Source organism: Talpa occidentalis, unplaced genomic scaffold, assembly GCF_014898055.3.
Source record: "Talpa occidentalis isolate TD23 unplaced genomic scaffold, MPIMG_talOcc4v2.1 talOcc4.3, whole genome shotgun sequence".
Taxonomy (NCBI): Eukaryota; Metazoa; Chordata; class Mammalia; order Eulipotyphla; family Talpidae; genus Talpa; species Talpa occidentalis.
Genome location: NW_023603184.1, coordinates 16,089,778 through 16,114,902, shown reverse-complemented (window position 1 = coordinate 16,114,902; position 25,125 = coordinate 16,089,778). Strand labels below are relative to the sequence as shown.

Genomic DNA, 25,125 nt, shown 5'->3' with positions numbered 1-25,125 from the left:
TGGTTTGGCACAGGGGAGACTTTCATTTACTTTATATAGTGATTCCAGGGACAAACACTAAGCCAAGGGAAAAAAAAAAAAACAACTTATGAAAATTCTCTTAGCTTGAAAGAAAGTATGGAATGCCTTTTTCTTAGGGGCATGTTTAGAAAAAAAGGTGGTAATAAGAACCTGGTGCACCTGGCAGTCTGAATTGGGGTTGCAGGTGAGAATGGACTAAGGGGAAAAGGGGCCTGAGAAGAGTCCCACAAGGTAGCCCTTATTTGCTTCATGGTGGGTGGGCCTGTATTCCCTTTCTTTAAGCATTTATGATGACATATCATTGTTTCGTTACAATATGTTTTAAAGGACTTCTCTCCCACTCAATTTTTCTACATCTATTGACAAAGGAAAATATCCCAACAAAGTGAATGGTTCTGCAAACATATTCTCTTTGTATCCAATTACAGTTCTCACTAGTCCACATATGAACATGTTCAAAATTACCTAGAAAGCAGTGGTAAGATAAATTTGCTTGCCTTTCATGCTTGAAGCTAAGTAATTTCAACAAGCCCTTTATTAATAAGAAGCTTTCAAGGAAAACTGGAAACAGGGCTCTCACTTGTCTTAATTAATACCTAAAATTTGATTTAATTGGGATTAAAATATCAGGTATCTGGATCCTGTCAGTAGCTATATACAATATGATTAATCATACCAGAACTTGGTAAATAAAGGTTTTTGGAAGTTCCTAGGGTCCACATATTTCTTTGCATGAAGTGTAATGGCTTTTTGTAAATTTTGATGAGAAAACAAAGTCACATCCCTTAAATTCTATTTTACTAGGAGAAATGAAGACTTTACTTGAACCAAATCATGCAACTTCTCAAAATTCTCAGCTTCAGAGATCCTATTCATTTCTTTGTAGAAAGCATGTTTAATTCTATTTAATTCTATTTCATTTCTTTTTGTATCAAATATGACTGTAAACATATTTCCCCCCTAATATGAATGGGTACTCAGTGTCTAAAACTTATACAAAAATTTACTGTCTATAGAAGTGCATTTTATTTTAAGAAATAATTTACTTTTGTCATAAGACATTATTGAAATTGTAGGTATCTTAAGTAGGTGTAAATGCATCATTACTTCATTTGCACTGAGTAGAAAATCTGAATCTACTTCCATATTCAGATGATAAATTGTTGCTTAATAATATTCATGGTGAGTTGGGCTAACATAGATGTCAGTAGGCAATCCAGGGGACGGGAGCATATGTAGGAAGAGAATATCAGCGACTGGAGCATCTCAAACACTCTGTGATAAAGCTAATTGAGAGGTAAAAGCAAATTAACTGCTATGGAGAAGGACAATCTCCCCGAGAGAGAGAGCGTGCCTGCAGCAGTAAGGTTCAGTGGTTGCATTTAGTTCGAGTAACTGCTGGGACAGTAATCCAGCTCTGGCCCGTGGACTTTCCCCGCTGACTGCCCACCTGGCAATTCTCTGGGCACCTTCTAGGCTGTCAGGACTGTGCAGAGAAAGCCTGTCTCATTACAACGACTCTGCATGAGAGCTGATGCCCCACCAATTGCTCTTCCCTGATTTTGATACAGACACAGTTTTTCTCTTCAGCAGGTCTTGAAGGGGAAGATTGTATCATCCTGCACAGAGAGATTTATACCTGGCTGCAAATGCCTATCAGGAAACAGACTAGGGTAAATACACTGGCACCCCAGGCCCTGCTCCCCATGTCACAAAAAGAAGAAAAGAAAAACAAGGCAGGACTGAAAAGAGCTCTGGAAAAAGAGTAGGTGAGATTTCTGTACCTACTGCTAACAGCTATCCTGTGAGGTGCTGGAAGGTATTCATAGCATCTCAAGTTTCTTTGCCTTTAATATGACAATTGCCCATCATATTTTGCCTAACATTTAATGAATGCACTTTGAAGTCACAATAGTTACCTTGAATATTTCAAAAGCACTACCTAGCCCTACTCCTTAAAAAAAGAACATCAAGTTAGCATGTTTCAAACTTGTATCAGAACCTATCCTATATCTGTTTTTCCCATTGTTTACTCAAATAACTTAGGTAAAAATAACAGAGCACCTCAGAAGTGTAAACACATCTACAGGAAAAGCAGTTAAACAGAAAGACAAAGATCAAGGAATGTACATCGAAATAAGGACATAATATATGCATTTAGAACCCACCCAAAAAGAATCTTGCCACTATTTTAGGATTACTGATCTCAGTTATCTCCTTTTATCCATTTAACTGTTCCATAGATTTCTGAATACTTATATAAGCTTCGTATTAACATGTATCGTTAGAGAACAGTAAACTTTTCTAATTACCACAAAATAAAATGCAAATCTCAAATGGCTTTATGGTGCTCTTAGTAGAGCAAATTCAAGTAGCCACAGCACAGGAAAGACCAAGAGAGCCTCACCAATAAAAGTTACTATATTTTCTGTCATCAACCAAATTAGCCCACTTTCTAAATATAGACAAGAGTGTAAACTAAGTGATGAAATTGTAGTAAAAAGCTAAAAAGACTGACATAGTAATTTCATTGTCTTCAAAAGGTATATGGTATTATTCTGGTTGTTCTAATGAAAACAATCATGGGCTTGAGCTAAGAAGGTATTTTGGACTTTTCTGTGTCTTTCCACAGAGCCTAGCATAATGCCTTGTAGACAACATGTACTTGATAATGTGCAGATTTTCTGGATTATTCACTTAAAATCTTTCATTCCATCACTGGTGGAATGAAAACTGTTAGATGCACAGTTTATGCTATAAGATAACACTATAACAAAACAATATAAAAATAAACTACAAATGTCTCCAAATCACAGCCCTTCTACTATATTTCTCTGGCTCCCAGCCATAGAGGATTTATGTAAAGTTAAAGAATGTTAAGCTTCAGGACCCTTACTTGTTCTGGCTCCTGAACATGTTGGAAGTTGCTGGGAGCTATCTAAGTGGGGAGGGGGAGCCAGAGAGCAGTGAGGGAGTATTTCTATGTATTTCTGATATGCTGTCTAAAACAAAATCTCAGAAGATAGGATGTGAATCTCCATTTGTGGTGACTTTCTTATTTTAAATAAGTATCGATTTTCAGGCCTAATTTTTAAGAGGCTCTTCTCCCCCAAATTTCATAAACTCTAGGTGCCACAGAATCTGTTTCCATTGCCTCCATTCTAATGATCTGCCTCTACTGGCAACAAATGGAAGACAACCCACGGAGCACCATTGACCATTTGTGTGTGAAAAGCACTAATTCCAGTGAAAGAATGTCCCTGTCCCCATCTTCCACACATTTCCCGGTGCATTCTCCCACCTCCTCACACATCCTACACTCTTTCTCATCAGTTCTGTCACAATTACCCACCTTCCTACTAGTTTTTCCACCCACCTTCCCCTACAGATTTGCTAATATCCTTTCCTATCAATCCTTTCTTTCCTGCTCTCCCAGGAAAACACTAACATTTCTGACAGCATCTCCATGGGGATGAAGAGGAGGAGGAGTTGCAGGGAAAGAACAGGACTGGAAAAGCAGAAGCCACTGAGCCATAGCTCTAGCAGATGTTCTCATAGTGCCTGGGGGTGGTGGCGGTGACAGGGGAGACAGGGTAAGAGAAGGTTTAGAATAGTAAGAAATTATTTCAAAAACTTGTTGCCTGAAGAGTTTCATAAATTATGGTACACATTCAATGTTTTACCATTAAGATAAAAATAAAAAGAAATCTTATCAACCTAAAATGCTCTATGATGTGATGGCAAAAGAATGTACCAGAATCCAAAAAGTACACACTATAGTTATGACTACATAGAGCACATGAGGGCATATGGATATGATATATAAGGGTGAGAATGGTCATGAGGAATAATGTGATTACAAATGATAAAATTTTTTGAGCTTCACTGGTGGCGCAAGGGATTAAGACACAACCTATGAAGCTGTCCGCAGCCTCTGCAGCATGAGTTCGATCCCCAGCCAATCCCCAGCCTAGCCAGGGAGCTATCCACATCGCGCAGCAGACCTCTCCTGACTCGCCCACTGCACCCCTCAGCAGTGTATCTCAGTCAGTCTGCCTGTTCTGTTCCCCACTCTGTCTCTGGTGAATCCTCTCAACCCCCCACACCTCCGGCCTGTACCCCAGTTCTTGTATGCATAAATAAATATTTTTTTAAATGATAAGTTTTTTATTATTATTTAGGTAACACTAGTTTACAGCACTGTACAGGACTCAGAGGAATAGGGTCACACCTCCTCAGATGTATCTCACCATAATACACCCATCACCAGAGCACCCAAATTCCTTTATTGTATACCACTGGGCCACTATCCACTCGGTTCCCATACACCCTCTTCTAATGGCTTCAATTCTGCAGTCATTTCTAGACTGTGCTTTGGTTTAGTTCTGTAAGTTCCTTTGGTTTATTTCTCTATACTCCACATAAGAATGAAATCATCTAGAATTTGTCCTCCCGCCAGCTTATTTTACTTAGCATAATCCCTTCCAGTTCCACCTACATTGTCGAAAGTGGCAAGATTTCATATTTCTTAACACCTGGATAGCATTCCACTATGCATATGTATGTATATGTACTACATCATCTTAAGGGATGACAGAATTTTTTTCCTAAAATTTCTCCAATGTTGTTGTGTTTTCATTAAAAAAAAAAAGTAATTTTCCCACAGCAGGGATGGATAACCACACTTAAGCTACTTAAGCTATTCTCAGTCCTTATCTAATAAAATTGGCACTGTATGATGTCATGAGATTGCAAAAATGGGAATAAGGCAAAAATGGAAGAGAGTGTGTCCTTTTTAGGAAACAAGGTATAAAAGATATAATGGGGATGTAAAGCTCAGTGAAAAGGTGAAGGCAAATATATACAATATGAAAGTATCCCCGGGTTACCTCTACTCCCATAATGAATACCATTTATCCAGAAGCTGAGGACAGCTACAATCAAATATTTTGGTTCTTGAAGATGAGTCATGGATTAACACATATATTCAATAGAGTGACATAAACCATCAAATAGAGAATATTAGGTAGGTGACCATCCCAATTAAGTTTTTATCAGACACTTTTCTAAGATCAAAATGAAACGTTGACTTTAAGTTATAAATGCAACATATATTTGTTCGTTGACATATTATCTAACACTCTACACAGTACTTGTCATAGGTGTGATCACGTTGTTCATAACCAGAAAGGGCATGGTCCTTACCCACAGTAAAACAGAGGAATCTACATTGGACTTGGGGCTACAAGGAAGGCACCCTCTATTAGAGGTGGGGATAGATGTTTACTAAAAAGTCTCTAGATGTGTGTAATGTGCAGCCTGGACTGAAAATTACATTGTAAGGTCTGAGGATGGGACTGATATCCAGGTTTCTTGGAATAGGGGAAGAAGAATTTATTCTCAAAAAAAAATTAGATGTTCCAGGGGCTTCCCTGATGGTGCAGGGGTTAAAGTCTCAGTGCTATCAAGCTATCACCAGCCACTGCAGCATGAGTTCAATCCCCAGCCAGGGAGCTAACCCACATGGCTCAGCAAACCTCTTCTGTCTTGTCTGCTGCTCCCCTCAGCAGTGTATTTTAGTCAATCCTTCTGTTCTGCTCCCACTGTCTCTGGTGAATACTCTCACCCATCCCACCCTTGCACCTATGGCTCCACCCCAGTTCTTGTATGTATATACAAATAAAAATAAATCTTAAAAAAAAATTGGATGTTCCAAAAGGGAAAATTAGGGAGAAAGGAGGGAGAAGCAAATGAGACTGAGTACTTAACAGTAAAAGTAATCATAAAGATAGAGAACATCTTGGAGTTGGCAGAGGACCTCTGAGACAAGATGAGAGCAACCAATCATCCAATTCTGCCTGGGACTGAGCACTCAATTTTTAGTGCTAATACCAGGAATGTCATGAGCATAACACTGAGGTATTAGATTTTTATTTTGACTATATTTTACTAATTTAAAATTGAAATAACTATACATAATTAGTGCCTACTATAGTATTAGACAGCACAGTGAGTCCAAACAAATACAGCAAGCTGGCTTCTTTACAGATAAAAATTTCCCCTTTTATTTACTGTTATGAAAAAAATTTTGATGCACATTAAAAGGGGAATATGGGAGAGTAACAATTTAGACCCTAAAGTTAACTATTTTCTATCAAGTCAATGTGTAACTATAAATAAGGAATAGAAACTATTTAGCAATATACAACAAACTTTTGAGGGAAAACAAAAAACCACTTTTTTTCCCCCCAAGTCAAATTGAGTGGGGATGAAATCAGCCACACTCCCTGTCTCCAGGTCCTCTCTGAATCAAGAGAAAGAAGTGGTGGAATGGATCTATAACCAAGTCAGGAATCTGGAAAAAAAATAATGCTACTATCAAAACCTTGACCTTGATGTCTTGAATATCACTTCCTAAACCTTTAGCTAACTAACACCAAGTATAAGAAATAAATTATCATGCTTACCATAGAATTGCATGTCCAAAAAGGGCAGTTTATACATGGTAATATTCTCATTCAAATACAAACATAGCAATATAATTTAATAACAAAAACAGTTATAGATAAAAATCATAATGAGAATAAAATCAAATATTAAGAAAGAGGAATTATAGAGCTAAAGACTGATGAAAACAAAATTACTTTAACTACGATCACATACAAGTGTACATATAATCAAAAGGAAATGGAGGGCTGCAGTAATGATTCCTTAGGTGGAAAAGAGCTATACTTTGAGTAATTCAAATTTTACTAATTATAGTCTTTTAAAATGTGAGATATGAAATGATAAAACAATATTTACTTGGCAGACTTAGCATGGATACTCTATTATGATGAACAGTGTTTAAATTCCTTAAGCTTTCAATACATAAAGCATTTAGTCAAGAATGAGTTATTCCTTTTCTCTTCCAAAGATGCAATAGCAAAGAGTAGTCTAGGACATTTAGCTATCTTGTCCTGACAAATAACCAATTCACCTTTCTTCCCAGTGTATTTTTAAGTATTGATTTTACCAAGTGAACTCAGACATGTGTCACACTTATCCAATACAGATTCTTTTCCTTGAAAATGTAGTTTGAACATCAATCAGTCACCTGGTCTTTCACCTCTAATTCCTATTGCCACCGTCTGTCAATTATTAAAGCTTGCCCACTTCTCCAAATAAGTTATTTTTAAAAGCTGGTTTTTAACATACACATAAAGTTTGCAAATAGACACATGATTAAATTTCTTCATTAAAATTATTTTTCTGAGTTGAAAACTAGTTAAAAATCTATAAATCCACATTTCAAAAGCCTCTGTCTTTTCTTTGAAAACATGTTCCCTGAATGGTAATATTAGCACTTGTAAGCCAGACTCCAGTTTGAGGAAGACAACATAAAAAGAAATTCAAGCTGAGTGGCATTGTTACCAGGGTCTTCAAACAGAGCACAGTGTTTTCATCTCTGGCTGAACCCAAAGAAAGTCACAGAATGACACCCACCTTGAGCTGCAAGCCTCCTGGGATAAGAGTGTTTGCTGGAAGGCTCTTAATGTGTTGGTAGACATAAGAGGAGAATTGCTCCTGCTCAGCCTGTAATTGGGGGCCAAGTTTAGAGAGATGACCTCTGTTACATTTGATAGCTGTCTGCAATTCATCAATCAGCCTGCTCACCTGAAGGGGTTAAATTACAAGAGTTGTTAGCAAGAAGTAATTGTTGATGTCACACCTATTAGTTTTTGAGTACCTAGTCTGATGGAGGGAAAATGACTTCAATACAAGAATTTGAGTATAAATCTTTAAGTAAAGAGAATAGAAGAGATACACATTCCTTCATCAACAAATTTTATTTATGGAAATATATCTAACCTTTTTACTTCAAGCAATATGGAGCAGATAGCCATTTACAACTAATGAATGAAAAGTATCTCTGGATATGAAAAGGAGCATATAAAACACGATGCTACTTGCAAAATAAAATCAAATAGTAAGAAGGAAAAATTACAGAGCTAGACTGATGAAAATACAATCTACTATAAACTACTATCTACAAACTACTATCACAAACAAATGTATAGATAATCAAAAGGAAGTAAAGAGTTATAGTTGGCAAAGGACTTTTAACCTCCTTAACAGAATAAAACTTTCCTAAGACTTTAAGCAATTCAACATATATACCAACTACAATTTAATTTTATGTACCTTCCTTTTCAGAATGTTTTGTTTTGTCATCTGTATGTTATGTTGAAATTTTTAAATATGCATTAAATTTGTTAACATTTTGTTGGCTTTTTAAATAAATTAATCTGCTTTCTTATTTCCAAATCATGAAAATATAATTTTCCAAATTTCATAAATACAATTTTCCAAAACTATACACATACTTCAAAGATAATACTCTGTTCTAAAAAATATTTTGAATATATATCTCTGAGTAAAGCATAGACTTTTTCCAGAAACAGCAATGACTTAGAAAGAAGTACCCTTTTATTTTTACATTTTGCAATTTCTAATCAGTGTTATTTAAAACAGACAAATAAAACTGACTTATGGATAATTAAAAAGATATACTGAGAAACATAAATAGTAAGTTGATGTTTTGGCCCATATAGTATATAAATTAAAAAATCATTACCATTCTTTGACTATTGTGTTATGTAAACTTATCTTTTCTCCAATAGATTAGATTCTTATATAAACACTGATTTATGAATGGTTGTGAGAAAAAGAAATGAAAAGCAGAAATTCACTCTATTCATGGCTTTTTTTTTTCAGTTTTATTCATTTTTATACAAGAACCGGGGTACAGGCCAGATGCACAGGAGGGTGAGAGGATTCACCAGAGACAGAGTGGGGAACAGAACAGGCAGACTGACGAAATACACTGTTGAGGGTAGCAGCAGGCAAGACAGGAGGTCTGCTTTGCCATACAGGATTCTCGCCGGCCTGCCAGGATCAAAACCGTGCTGCAGAGGCTGTGGACAGCTTCACAGTGTGGTGCTCAACTGCCTGAGCCTCCAGGAAGGCCCTCATGGCTCTTTATAATGATCAAATTAGACCTGTTTAGAGTTATGAATAATTCTGAATAGAGCATGGATTTTTGAGTTCTTGGGTTAAATGGTTCTCCTATTTACTGGCAGAGACACTGAACACATAATAAAACCCTCATCCATTCTCAAAAAAAGTTTCTGGGCTTCCCCAAAAGCCTCATTCCCCCCTGCCAAAAAAAAAAAAAAAAACCCTCATCCATTAATGAAGAATAACACTGGTCATTGGTCATATCATATTAAAAATTAAATGAGATTAAAGAATCTCATTTATCTAACCAATAGTAGATACCTTATATAAGCCTATTTCACATGAAAAAGACAAAAATTTGAAACTATTGGCTACAAAGATTGTCCATCTCACTTCAATGTACACAGATAAAATGGGATCTTTCTCCAAAAGAGTCTCTCATGTACTCACACTTCATCCTCTTTCTCTCACAGCTAAAAATATCTGCCCTATCCTGTACTCTGACATTAAATATATGACATTTATCGTCCTACAGAGAATTTTAGGGAATCAATGAAAGCAAGTTTGTATTATTTTCCATATGACTTTATTATTTTTCTACTTTATATAGACACAAATGTCATCTTGAACTAATTTACTTATCTATGTCTTCAATTACATTTCATTTTTCCCAAGAACTTTAGAAGCAGTATGTATGTATAAAAAACCTGATTAATATTTAAATTTAAATTACTTCATTTAAATTATTCCTATTTTATTTAATCTCCCATATCTCTCTTATTTGTCCCTATGTAATCAATCATCAGCTTCTATGCAATCCTTTTTTCTAAATAAGGAGTTGGCAAACGTTTTATTTATAAGGACGGATAATAAACAGTTTTAGTTTTGTGGGCTATAGGTCATCCATTAGAACTATCTGACACCCCTAGTCGTACTCTGAAAACAGTCACAGACATTAGGTAAACAAATAGGCACAACTGAATTCCAATAAAACTTTCTTATACAAACAAGCAATGGTCTGGATTTGACCATCCTGTAGTTTACCAAACCTTATTCTAATTACATGCATTTCTTCTCCTTTTCCTTTCTTATAAGAAATACACTAGCCTAAGTCCTCTTCCTTCCACCCCTCACTTATCTTACCAAAATATCTACTGAGTGGTCTCCCCATCCCTGATCTCTCTTTCTCTAACTCTTCCTGCTACTGCTACCAAATTAATCTAGCATAAATAACATATTAAAGTATGCAACTGAGCCCCTACAGTCTACAGTTTGGTATTCAAGATTCAAGACATTTGCTTACATTCTGGTGAATTTGTATGCTTTCCATAGTGCTGTTAACCCTATTATAAAGTTATAACATTTAAAATATGGAAAGGATGATGAGCAATGTTAGCCAATGCTTTCAATCTCATCCTCACCATACGAGCCTCAAGCAGTATTGTCCTCAAAAATGATGGCCATTAGTATCTACTCTACCAAGCTATAGACCAAAACAGGACAAATGACTTGCTCTTAAAATTATCTGACAAAATTAAAATCTAAGAACCAAAGGACTGAAATAAAAAAATACTACATTTCTGAAAAACACTGATCCCTTCTTAACCTATCCCCAGCATCATATGATTCAAGGAGGTACAATTTTACATAGTGTTTAAAGTATACTTTGTTTCTTGCAATCTATTTTGCTAGCCAGTGATAATGCTTTAATTTTATAGTACTGCACCTTATGCTATGCATAGCAAATCACATACATGCACACATGCACACATAAGGAGGAATTTCAGGCTTTGATTTGAGAGCATTTTTACACATGACTGGTTTTACTGTCACAATCTATAGGCTTTCACTGATAGGATATTTCATGTGACATCAGAAATCAACCAACCATACAGTTGATGATGTCATTTGTATTCTAAAGGACTATTGGTTAAAGACTTAAAATTTCATTTCCTATGATTTCTTCATAACTTAAAAAAATTTTCTCTCGGCTTTGCTATTTTCCTTGGCCCCACGATTATCTGCTAATTTATGTGAAGTGTGATTACACCAATTTCACCTGCTTCTTTTAATAACTTAAAAATATCAAATAAAGATATACTAGCAAACACTAACTTACATCTTAAATATAAAAGAAAATATATGAAGAATCCGGCCACTGATATTCTGGTAAACTTTACATCCTGTATTACTTAAACTTTATGTTACTTCATATATTCATATGGTCTTTTATCCTCAAAGTGCTACTTTTAATTCTCATTTATTATAATAACATGTTACCTTTAAAGATAACCCTATAAAAGATACCATTAAAGATAACCCTATTTAAAAAAACCCTATATAAACACCCTTAGAGATAATTCATATACCATATCAGGTAGATAATTTAGTATTCATGAATTATTTTACATAATATGATTTTTTTTTTTTTTGCATCACAGATGTTGCTAAAAGGAGAAAAATGTTCTTTAAAATTCTTCATCATGAATCTTTTTTTCCTGCAAATCCCTTTTTCCCGTCTCTCTACAAAGGCAATGTGAATAGGGGTAAAAGAAGACAAAACTTGACCTTCTGTGATCCCAGCATTAATGGGTCTGTTCATAATTCAATCTATGTGTGTGTGGGAGCACCCATGTGGAAACATAGAGGCCTGAGAGACATAAAGCCTTTCCCTTTAAACATTATCTGACCCTATCAGTCCCATTCACAAAAGAAGGCTTACATATGCATATATTGAAAAAATGCACCATCTCATTGTGCAGCAGAAAGCCTACACATTCTACTCTTCATTCTCTGTGGACATATAGCACGGAAGTGACACTTGTACAGAATTTGGGAGAGTGACAAATGAGCAGAAGGTAGCAAAAAAGAATTAAGTATTCTGATGCGAAAACAAACCAAATTTCTGAAAGAAAGCAAAGCACACCACTTTATGAACACACAGCAGGTTTTGGCATAACAGGTAGGTAAGTTTGGTCATGTTTTTATGATACATTCATGCAACACTTGAATTTAGTTAAATCCCCAAGATGATTTACAGTCAGCATAAAACATTTTTGTTTGTGCATTCTAAAATATATACACAGTGATGATGTACATTCTGAATCATATAATCTGAGCATTGTAATTCAGCTATTACAAATGAATCTTTAAGGACCTCCATGATTTTCTAATGATGAGCTCAATTTTTGGCCTGAATTCTTCATGGCCTTCAGTCCACTAATATTAGTAAGGAGGACTCCAGAGTATTTAACACTGAATTGTCACTTGAAATCAGCACAAAGGGTGGTGGCTCTATGCTAGCAAAGTCACTTTTTTTTTTCTTTTTCATAGCCATTGATTTATTAACTTTTAGTTTTATTGATACTTTCCCCCAAAACAATCTGTTTTAACCAAGTCAGTAAAATAGCCGCACATTTCCTTCCTACCATATGTGCTATCTTACAAGCACCACTACTAACAATGAAATCTCAACTCCTTATTTCAGCACGTCCCTTCTTATCAAATGTCCAAAGTAAGGGTGTGGTCATTTGTTGGTAGACCCTATTGTGGTGCCTGCCTGGGGCAGTGATATCAGAAAGGGAACACTTGTTGATGTGTACACCATAGGAATATCATCTTGGCATGTGACATGCTAGGTCAGTGCTTAAATTTAGAACTAAGAAATCTTCTAACTAGCAATATTACTAAGAAGAACCAGAAAGAGAGCAGGGAGATGAAAATAGGTATTTTAAACTTCTGAAAATTTCTTCTTCGTTCTTAGGCTTCAGTGCTTTGCAGGTGAAGAACTGAAATTAACCCAGACTGATGAAAAAAGACTAGAAAAGATGAGAACCTGTAAGCAAAGTTAAACATCTTGATGTGAAAAGAGGAGTTGCAATGTACCTACCAAGAAACCTGAAAGGTATAAGCACTTTTTATTCCTGCCAACTCAAATACTCCCAGCTTTTTAATAGTTTTCTAGAACTCCTCTAAGATGACAAATATTTTAGAAGGAAAGGGTGGTGTTTCCATCCAGAATTACCTAAAGTGTTGCCTTTAGTTCCATTCAAGAGTCTGGTATCCTTATCCACTCATGGTGGAAGAGGCAATTGAAAACAGGGACATTTTAAAGGACTTGATAAATCACTTGGGAAAAGGCTGGCAACAAGAATGATGTCAAGTATACTTTTTGAGGCAGCAATGAGAATGTGTCTCACAGACTTCTAAATTACAGGAGTTCAATTGACCAAGACTCCCAGTTACTGTGCTCTGAAATTTATCACCAGGTTGGCAGCAATGACTGAAGATGCTAATGCAAGTCCATTCCAGAGTCACAGGATTCCTCTGATGGCCTCTTTAAGTCAAAGATACCAACAGCTTTGCCGAACCTTCCTCCAACCACACAGCAGTCTAATCTTCCTTTCCTCTATCCTCCACTCACATTTCAGTCTGATAGCTCTCCTAGCCTTATCCAAGGTTCTCCTCATTTTCTCTGGTAAGAATTCTAATAAAATCCCTACACATTTAATCCCATCTTAGTATCCACTTTTCCAAGAACCTGAAGTAACATAATTTTCAGCCAGAAATAATAAATTACATACACATCTCCAGTAGACCACATCCAAACATTTGAAGTACTTTAATATCACCACCTCAAAGTAATTTTATGATGTATACATTATTATTATTTCTAGTTTTCATGTCAAAATTTACAACAAATGAAATATGATTTTAAGAAAGACTGCGGAAGTCTAAATCTCAGATTTTTATATTTGCTTTGGTAATTGAAATGCATCTAGAAATATAATACCCTTGGAAAAAATGTAACCAAAAAAACATAGGCAAAGATAAATTGAAGTAATATATTGAGTGGTCTCCCTGCCCCAGAATTGTAATTTATCTTCACCACCAGTATTTTACATCTCTATATATGAATTAGGGCCAAAATTTGATGACAATCTAAGCAAAACATTAGACACTATACATCAAGATTAACATAGTCACTTTCAAAGTAATACCATATGAATTATTTTCATAATATGGGATATATTCAAAGATCACACACACTCATACGCATATACATGTACACACAGATTAATATTCCCTTTACAGTACATTTAATTTTTGAAGCAAACAATGCCTTTGAAGCCATAGCTGACTGAGGAAATATGTGACCAAATAAAGCACTGTGCAGGCATAACATTGAAGTATATAGGTACTAAATGAACATAAGGTGATAATGAAGAAATATTAAAATAAGAATACTGTTGGATTTTCAGAAAAGAGAGTTTCATTTTCTCATGTTGCTAGGAAGATATATTTAGCATAAATATATTTATTTATTCCAGTTTTCAGTTCCACTGAACTTGTGATTTTGCATAAAATAGCAAAACACAACATAATTTCAATACTTACAAGGCAGAAAATACTTAATCTGTGAATTTTTCTAGATCATTTTCTATTTAATCTCTAATGATAATGTTAGGGAGAAATGATGTCTTGAGCTAATCCCATACAGGCTTTGTGGACTCCACCCCAACTCCAGACTAAAGCCATCAAGACATTGGGAAAGACAAATCCCATCACCACCAAAGGGAAGGTGGCTGGGACCTGCGGGTGGAGTTAAGCAGCCAGGTTGGGTATAAAAACCAAACACGTGGGCCTTGGGGTGGCTCGCTATCGCTTGCTTCCTGGCTTCACGGCTCCTGGCTTGCGGCCAGCTCTCAGAGCGCCATTTGAGATTCCAGATCGGTGGATCGGGTAGGACTCATTTAAACTTTGTCTCCCACTTTTCTCCCTGAGCTGTACATTTCCTCATTTCCCCTTCCCTTGTAAATAAACCTTTTATTAACCTTTCGCGTGTGCCTGCAGTAGAGCATTGATAAGTCCTTTTTAGCGCGCGGGTGAGGACCCACAGTCAGGCACCCTGTTTTGTATCGGGGTTGCTCTACAACAATAATTTTTGTTCTTATAGATATAACTTAATTAGCTAATTAAAATAGAGGTATTTATCCCTCTTAAAGTTTCCCATATCAAGATATTTGATAGATTCATTTTAAACTCACTGTGAAAACATAGTAAAATTTATAACAACCTATAAATTTATAACAACCTAACTTTTATAAATTTATAACAACCTAACTTTTAACTTGTTAATAGTCAGTGGAATGAGTCTGAACTACAACTTAAATCTATACAATTGTCCTTTGTTACATTTACATGTCATTTGCTACATGCTGAATTTTTCTTATAAAATATTCTCTACTGAAGTTGTCAATTAATATTTATAATACAGTCTCTAATATTGGACATATATAAGTCCCAAATATGAAGGTAATCTCTAACATGAGACCTGGATTCACTCAAAAATTTGATACCTTGTTCCTGTTCATCATTGTAAAATACATAGTAAGGGAGATGCAATCACAATAAGAAAATATTAAAACCCCAAAGCTTGGATAGATTTCTTTGCCAAAACATCAAAGAGACACACATGAAAAGCTTAATTTTAAAACATCTTACTATTTTATTCTTTAAGTTGCTTATAGATTTTATTTACTGACAGTGGTAAAGAGAAATTAGCAAATTCATGATCTTTCTTCAGAAAGATTAAATGCTTTTGCATTCCAGGAAGCTACATGAAAATCATTTTCTCTTTCTGTCTAACACCAATTTTGTATTATTATTTCATTTATGGAATATGCTGTCAACTTCACAGCATGAGCTTCGGCGAGAAAAAGGCTTGCTTTAATAGTTCTTCATTACAATATTGCCTACAGAATCTTATCATTAGCTCACTAAGTCTTGCCATTTGTAAACTCCTTGATAAGAGATAAAACTGTTAGTGTTTCTAAAATACAGAACAATGATTCTATTCCTAGAAAGTAAAAAATAAGAATAATATTCAGTATTTACTCAAAATTTTGTTTTTCCTGTCAGCCTATTTTATAATTTCCAGATTCAAGTCACATGTAATATTTTTTTTAATTTGTGCAACTTAAGAGAATTTATTTGCAGACAATTATGAGATTTATTCCTCACAAAGTTAAAGTTTTCAAGCTGCCTATATCAATAAAATGATTTCCAGTTTTGACCAAGTTTGTTCCATTATTTTATCAAATACCAATCATTGGTTCACTACCAGACCCAAGCAAAATTTGTTTTAATTTTAAAATTAGTGTTCATTATAGTTTTAAAGTATAGTTTGAAAAATAAATTCCTTACTTCTTCTTGTGCCTTATGGTGTTCCTTTGATGTCATGGAAAGAATGACTTTTTCAGTAACTTTCTCTTTCTTTTCATCCATGGCTAGGTTCAACTAGAAAATAAATAAATATATACATGAAAATAGGTACCTACTGACAACTAATAGCAACATTTATTCAAACAACTAATTTAGCATAATCAGGGAAGATGATTTCATATTAACTTGACTCATGTGAAAATGAACTCTACCTAGATTAAACAAATGCAAAGCTCATTTTTTATATTTAAAACATTTAACACTGAATTTTTCACTTCCACTTCTATTATTTGTAAACTTATTAAAATATGACTTGGGAAGGGATCCTTAATAGCAGGCATTCAACAATGATGAGTACTTTGTAAGAACATTTTATCAGAATGAGCACAGCAACTATTTTTTGTTTGTTTTTGATTGGGCGCTATTTCCAATTAAAATTGTTCATTGCCACTAGAAAAAAAAGTGGCTACTGTTATGTCAGAATAAGAATTCAAAGACATAAACCAAAAGCAAATGTTAATTGAAACACTCTAGATGGTGCAAAATAACTTGTAATATTTCATGACAAAAATAATGTATCTTAAATATCTGAACAAAAAAAATTAAGTTAAATAAGAAACATGAACAGTTGCCTAAGATCTGCCCTATTTACAAAGCTAAAATCTTCTACTACTGCTGTTAACCCATATGTTATAGAAAAGTAAATGTGGCCTCATCTATATTTCTTTAAAAATAATCACCACTGAAATGTTTTAAATAGGCTTTCTCAATTATATGCCTGACGAATCATGTTTGGGTTAACATAAATCTTTAAACTACATTCTGTCTGAAGATCCACCCCTATACTTCCAAATATAATGGAAATGGGAGCAACAATATGGCCACTTCAATCTAGCTATGAATATATGCTATAATAGTACCAAGCATGTGAACATTTCATCCACTTACATGTGGTATAACACAGTGAACTACAGATTCTGTTTTTGTACAGGAGAAAGGCCCAGGAATCTTCAGGTGATTCTGATGATCACCCTAAATAAGGAGTTGACAAACATTTCTATAAAGGGCCAAGTGGTAAATATTATATTTTTTTAATAGTAATGTCTACTTTATTTTATTTTTTTCAATTGTGTTTATTGAGGTAATACTGATTTACAACACTGTATATGTTTTAGGTATGTAAGTTCACATTTCTACAAATGAATGTTGACATACCATACCCACCACCAAAGCATGAATAATCCTCTACCAGAGTCCATGAACCAACCTCTTCTCCCTTTCTCCTCCCCCACCCCAACCCCTCCCCCTCCCCCACCCCCACTCCTTCCTTTCTGGTAACCTCAATTCTATAATCAGTTATCAAGGATATATTCTGATTTGGCTTTGTCTGTTCCTTTCCTTCGGTTTTAAAATTTCACATATGAGTGAAATCACCTAATATTTGTCATTCTCTTTCTGACTTATTTGCTTAGCATAATTTCTTCCAGTCTCATCCATCTTGTCACAGATGACAAGCTTTTTTTTTTTTATTTTTTATAGCTGAGTAGTATTCCTTTGTATATATACAACATATCTTAATCCACTCATATGTTGTTGGGTACTTGGGTTGTTTCCATTACCTGGCTCTTGTAAATAGTGCTACAATTTACATAAAGTACATATATATCCTTCAAATTATTGTTCTGTATTCAGGTAAACACATAGAAAAAGACTGCTGCATCATATGGTAGACCTATTTTCTATTTTGAGAAATCTCCAAACTGTCTTCCAGAGGCTGGACTAGTCTACATTCCCACCAACAGTTATATTTGGAAGATAAGGAATAAACAATCTCTGTTGCAGTAACTCAACTCTTCCCTATAGCATGAAATAAACAATTCATGAATGAATGGGTATTGTTATATTTCAATAAAAATTTAAAAAAAAAAAGTGGCAGACTGAACTGGACCTGCAGGCAGGAATTTTCCAATCCCTGCTGTATACTGAGAACCACTAATAAATATTTATTTATGATGACATATAAAATTATTGCATGAGACTGTTCTTAGGGTCACTCTCCCAAGGAATATTTGTTCCTTTGATGAAGTATTACAAAACACATAATATAAATAGTGAAATACCACATTCAACTTCTACACACAGAAGCCTATATGTTAACTGTGGTACAATAGACTTATCTCCAGTCTCTATGGTTATTCTTTATTAGAGCATCTTCAAGAGATGGGTGTGGAAGCAAGTGACTGGGGAACATTTACCATGTTCATCTTTCATTGCCAAATTAATTTCCAAATGCAGCAACACTAAAAACAGATCTTTTTTTGAAAGGAAACAAAACAAAACAAAAACAGAGCTACAAAACTCTTTGGTGCCACAGCAGTAAACCAAATTCTAATGAGATCTCCCAGGGCCATGACATTTTAAAATGCTTGCAACTAACTCTTTTAAAGGTGGGAATTCTTTACCTTTGAAAGCACCACAGTTGGAAAAATCACTTCCATTCTAATACTCAACTTCTAAAGAAGCACTATACTTATCTATATAAGCTGAAGGGAAACATGTCAACATTACTGAAAAGCATCATATGCATAGTACAAAATAGGAAATCAGTAAGAAAGTGAAAAATAAATGGTCAACAAAATAAAAGGATACATGGGGTGTTTTCTGGAAACATTCCAAAAGAGAGCTATTTTAATATAGTCATTTAGAGAAAATTATTTAAAGTAAAAAGTCAATGAAGAGAGGGCATTTTCACCCAAGGCATAAATAATATGCAGTGCTAACAGCAACTCTCCCTGAAGTTTCACAACATAATATCAATAGTAGGATTTTTCTCTCCTGTCACTTATGAGGAGACTATCCTGTTTCTTCATTAAGAAAACTAGATGCCTTTAAATTGCTGTTCTTATCTAAAATATACGACATCCTTTGTCAATGATTTTGCTTTTTTGAGATTGTTCATGTGGAAGAATGGTAGAAACTTCAAATTAAAATGTAAAAACAAAGAGAAAGATAGTTAAAATCTTATGTAACCATAAAAGCCAAACTGCCACCAAAAGGACAAGCAGGAAGTAGAGTTACTCTGTTCTAAATCTATCTCGCCCTTTTTAAATGTGAGAAAATACTTCCAATCACTTGTGGTACACATCAGAATCTAACAAGTTAAATAGGAACATTTAATTCACATTTTTGTCAGACTTTGTTGCTAAAGTTTTTTAAAACATGTAATTAACAAACATTAGCTATCCAAAATTAGGCTAAAATTTGTTTTAAAAAAACAAACTTAGGTTAAAGTTGTGTTCATTCACTATTAATGGAACCAGAATAGAACAATCAAGAGACCAGTGAAGGATAGTAGCAGAAATGGAAGAAACATAATGGTTCTAACAAAGAACACTGAACAGGAATGCTTCAAGAAAATGGTCTGGTTAGAGAAACAGAAGATTCAAAAATAGTAAGTTTACTTCAAACAATTTGTTTAGGAATTAAGGAAAAAAAACACAAAAGTACACCTGAAGGAACAGATTTCAATGAAAATGATTTCTACTGGTTGTTATTTTTCACACTCTATTTTACATTAAACTATCAATGCTGAAGTGGCAGACTCAATACTTTCTCTTAAGTCCCCATGGGTCATAGCTTAGCAGTTTATGGCATTATATAAAGCATGTGTTGTGTTTGCAGTGACTATAATAGAATGTGCTCCTAAGTTTGAGGAATTCCTCTGACATTTGCTGGCTCAGACAGCTCTCCTATGGTCAACCTACAGAGGAGAACATGCTCAGGTCTTCCTGCTAGAGAAATTCAGGCAGAACAGCAGAGAATTAGTTCCGTATGTGTCATTAATAGTATATGGCTTGGTTTTTCTAACTTTTTTTTTACTCTCCCCCAAATATTTTAAAGTGTATTTATGAAAATCATAAAAGTCAATTGAGTAAAATTTTTACCATGACTGTAAGATACAATATGTTTTATAGGAGAAAATAAAACCTAAGGTTCAATTATGCATATCTTAAGGTAAGGCACACTAATCAACCTAGTTGATGAATTAGGTCTACCTAACTCAAATTGACAATCCAGACAAGTATTAGTCAAAGATAGAAGAGTTAATAGTCTAACCAAACTAATGCTCTGACCCATGGTTATGCCTGTCATCTTCTCTATATTCAAAAGAATAGCTAATGACTCAAATGTGAAGTATATGTTATATGTTATGCATAATATCCTAAGTAGATCAACAGAACCCAAATAAAGAAAATGGAATCTTTCTGTTAAAAAATATAACTTTTTGACCAAAAATATTACTTTATTAATAAATTATTTGATCCATATTTTACATGCAGATCAATATAGGTAATATAGTTTGCAAAACAACAGGACAATCAGCCTTCATACATATATTGACAAGTTTCCCAATGGCCTGTTAATATACAAAAGACTGGGACAAATTACTTATTTATATATACAAAACATGGTTATAAAGGCCAGCTGCAGGTATTTTTTTGGAAAGTGCATTTTAATAAGGTCCTATTCAGTTAAGGAACAAATGGGGAAGAAGTAGTTTGCACTACAGAGTTTAGCGCAAGAGCTTTCTCTTTTTCTAACCACGAAATCAATCATTTGTCCAGACTGTGGGAGTCAGAGTTAGTTACTGAAAAGAGCTCCATATATAAACAAGTCAATAACTCATTGTGTGTTATTGTGGAGCTGAAGAAGTCGGCTTTCAAAAAAGCTGCCCCTGCTTCTCTCAGAATGAATGTCACTGTATTCAGGGACTGGGAGAGGGTCCTTTGTTTTCAGCCATTGCTGGCTGCCATTTATGTATGGGAACAGGAGGTGGCTGCAAGGAGAGTGGGGGGAAGCTACTATGTGGGATCATGTATGCCCAAAAAACCCTGAATTTTTCAGCCTAAATAATTTGTGTCTAGAAATCCATTAATGCAATTAATTAAAAGTAGCTACTGATATAAACAATGCACTGTATTGGTTCTGATGATACAAACCTGTACATTCAGGGTACTAACATTCCATTGAGAATTGCAATTCAGCCACCAACAGTTCCCATGGTTTTCCTTATGTTTGTCACTGAGGTAAGGCTCATAATCTTAGAATTCTTTTATTGCCCCAATAAATCCAATCATACAGTCAAAGAACAATTGTTCAATAAATACCTGTGATGAATTAGGGACAGATATAGCCTCAATTTTTAAATGTTTTTATGCTTTCATTAGACTACTGTCTCCTAAACTATATGCTGAGTGTTATGTGATAGGGATTCTGCAGTCAAATAATTTTCTTAAACATTAGGTTAAATCAAGGCAAATGATTTTCTTTAAAATATGACACCTAGGAGTCTCTTAGGTATTAACAGATATTATTCATGACCATAATAGCATCTCAGGCTTGTTCAGCCAGAGATATCTTTGGAAATGTGTCAAGAGACAAATTATTCTTAAACTGAGTTGAGGATGAACCTCTAAGAGTTTACTCAAGAGTAAATACAAAAATGACTCAGTAGTCACAAGAAGCTCAACTCTGTCCTTCTGTCAATGTGACTTCACCCTGCCTGCTTCCCCCAAATTAATTAATTTATAATCCTCATGAATAATTTGTTTAGGCCATGAAAATACATTCTATAATATATCTAATATAAAATTATGAAAAAGTTTTTGGGAAAAATGGTAAAACTAGTATTAAAACATAGATTAAAACAAAAATCATTAAAGCAGTATATCACAGTGTATGTAGCATGAGACAGATGAAACAACTAATATCAGGTCAAAATAGGCACAATCTTACACTGAGTTTATTATATGTTAAATGTAATACAAGTCTACAGTTGCTAAGCCATACTCCAAAGTTTAAAACTTATAAAAATTGAATTTTTTTTCAGGCAGCAAAATCTAGCAGGGATTACTTAAAGACTACTTATCCCACTTAGTGTGAATGTTTCACTGCAAAAATATTTGTTTTATTATAGTAGGCTGTGTCAGATCCCCGTGGAATTGTTACATAATACATGTTCTATAATACATGGGTTATTTTTCTAAAATTCAAAACATTCTGAAAACCAAAATATATGTTTCCAAGCAGATAATATCAGGAATTGTGGTTGGAATTTCAAATTAAGAAGGAAAGGGTGGACTGTTAAATAGGTAGTATTGGAATGAACAACTAACTGACTAACACTTTAGGAAAATATTGTGGATACATTTTTTCACTGTACACATTTTTAGATGCTTAAAGACTCAAATAATATAAGTGCTTGAAGAAAATAAAGCTGGATTTACAAAATATGACAGGAAAAGGACTTTCAAAGTCCACTATGGATAGATTTAAGTAAATGAAAGTCCTGAAATTCTGTGCCTCGAAAAGGAACTTTAACAAAATTAGAAAACAACAATACACTGAGAAAATATTTGCCAAATGTAATAGGTTAATATCCCTAAAATGTTAAGAACACTTTTCGATAGACTAAAAAATAGTTTAAAAAGGATAAACCTCATGGAAAATAGGAGCAAAGGAAATGAATATCAATTCTTTAAGGAAAAAAAAATACAAAAGGTAAAAGACAACACACACACAAAAGTTCACTACCACTAACAAAACAATTCAAACTAAAACAATGAGATGATGTGTTTAATTTATCAAATGGCCAAAAAAAATCACATGATAAGAAATAGAGAATTTAAGGATTAATGAACGTATGTGCTCTCATGTATTGCTACTAAAAAATAAACGTTACCTCATCCAGGAAGTCTGTTTTGACTCATTCTCAGTGCCAGGCACAAGAGCCTGTGATTTCCTCTGCCATGCTCTTGCAGCAGCTGTGCAAAGGTGTCACATAGCACTGAAGCTGTGCATTGGTGTCCCTGACTTACTGATCTCTTCATCCATACTGTGAGTTTCTCTAAAATTAGGGCTGAGTCTGTATTTATCTCTATATCTCTTGTGTCTGGCACATTGCAGTTATTTGCTAAGTGCTGGCTAAAATGATTAGAACTTTACTGACTACCTGGATAATTATGGTTTGCCTATACAGACTTCTCAAAAGAAATTCCAGAAAGTCCTGAAGTTTTATGCAACATATATAAAATTAAGGAGGATAATGACTCCATTTTATGTACCTTTTTTATCATCCAAAGATGGTCTTTTAAAATTATATACAGGTTCCCCTGATCTACAAAAATAGAGCATTCCTATGAATGAAATCTTTCCTAAGGCAAAGTGGGAAATTTGTGTTTTCTCAAAAATTTGATTATTCACATCTCAAAAATAACCTACCACACCAAACCAAAGAACACATAAGACATAAATCTAAAATAATACTAATGTATTTAAGAGCAGGCCAGCTGTAAATATACAACTCTTTAAAGTAGTTCCCAGAGAAGGAGCCTGGTACCAGTTTCATAGCTCATGGTGAACTGTCTCTATAACAGCTGCTGCAAAACAAATGTTGAAGTTGATTTTGCTTTTCACCTTTTTTGTAAAAGCAAAAATCCACTTCTTTTTCTTTTCATTAGTGAAGACAGGTACTAATATAGGTCTTTTGTAAAAGTTAACTACCATAACATGAACTTTTGAAAAGTGGAGATACCTTTATTGGATGACTTTCGTGATAAGATTAGAAAAGACTGTTACAAGAGAACCCTGGGGCTGGATTTTAGTATAAGCACCGCCCTCTCTAGAGCCTAAGTACCCATTCCTGCTGCCAAACCTAATGTGGACCCTACCTCTTCTTTTTCCTTGTTAGGTATTAAGCCTCCTGTTCTGAAGCCACTACTGTCAATTGTCATTCTGGTCAGAAATGTTTTTAAGAAAATAGTCATTGTATAGGATTTGTAACTAATGTATAAGACTCAGGGCATTTTTTAATTTAGTTTTAGTCTTCACATCTTTGTCTTGATTATAAATTTTTACTATCTTGCATTTCAAATCCTGCTCATAAAAAAAAATCAATTGATTTTTATGTTGACAGTAGATCAAATTTGGATAGTAGAATAACTATTTTCCAAAGTGAATTCCCTTAAATTTTCCAAAATTATTGACCTCTCACATGTACCTAGTACCAAAATGCTTTATTTTGATGCTTAATATTCTGATTCATCATCATCATCATCATCCATCATTAGAGAAGAGGGAATTTTTAGAGAGCTCACAATGTGCCAGACACTGTGCTGTGTTAACTTGAGTTTCTCACTTATGTTAAAAGAAGATGAGTGAAAAAAAAATCTAAGTATTGCAGAGGGGAAGAGTAAAGTATGTTTAAACTACATGTAGCACAACATGACCTAAATATCTAAACACAAACTGAAATTTTTGCTGGAAATATAAATCTCCTCCCTCTGAACTGTTTGGGGATTTTGCATCATGTATGCTTAGCATTTTGCATCATCACTATCCAAAAATAAGTACTGAATGCTTACTATTCTAGAATAGTGGTTAAAAAGAAACTTACTTCGTGGAGCTTAAAATCTTAGAAAATAGACAAACTCCTAGAACAAACAGCAGTGAAGTATGATGATCCTAAGAAATGAGACATTTTCCAAGGAGGGCTAACTAACCTAGGTTTGGGCACAGAGCAGGAAATGCTTCTCTGAGTTAGAAATGTTACTAAATTAAAAATGACAAGTAACCAAGTCAGATTTGGCAAGTAAGAGCATTTTAGGCACAGGAAATGCTATCACCTCTTCCATAAAACATCACAAACAATATCTCATTTAAAAAATAGGTAAGAATGGGCCTCCCCTGGTGGCGCAGCGGTTGAGCACTGGGCTGCGAAGCTGCCCGCAGCCTCTGTAGCACTGGTTCGATTCCTGGCCGCCAGCAAGGGTCCCCCATGGTGCGCAGACCTCTCCTGCCTTGCCCACTGCTCCCCGCAGC

At 34.6% G+C, this 25,125-nt stretch overlaps 1 protein-coding gene across 1 annotated transcript in view; it reads right to left on the bottom strand.

Annotated features, from left to right (window-relative positions):
* Positions 1 to 25,125, bottom strand: part of DCDC1 (doublecortin domain containing 1) — a 333,033-nt gene that overhangs the window by 178,243 nt on the left and 129,665 nt on the right. The window contains exons 10-11 of the mRNA XM_054699296.1: positions 16,228 to 16,320; positions 7,507 to 7,677 (exon numbers count right to left, since the gene is read on the bottom strand). Of these exons, the coding sequence (XP_054555271.1) occupies positions 7,507 to 7,677; positions 16,228 to 16,320 (264 nt within the window). The remainder of the gene's footprint in view (positions 1 to 7,506; positions 7,678 to 16,227; positions 16,321 to 25,125) is intronic.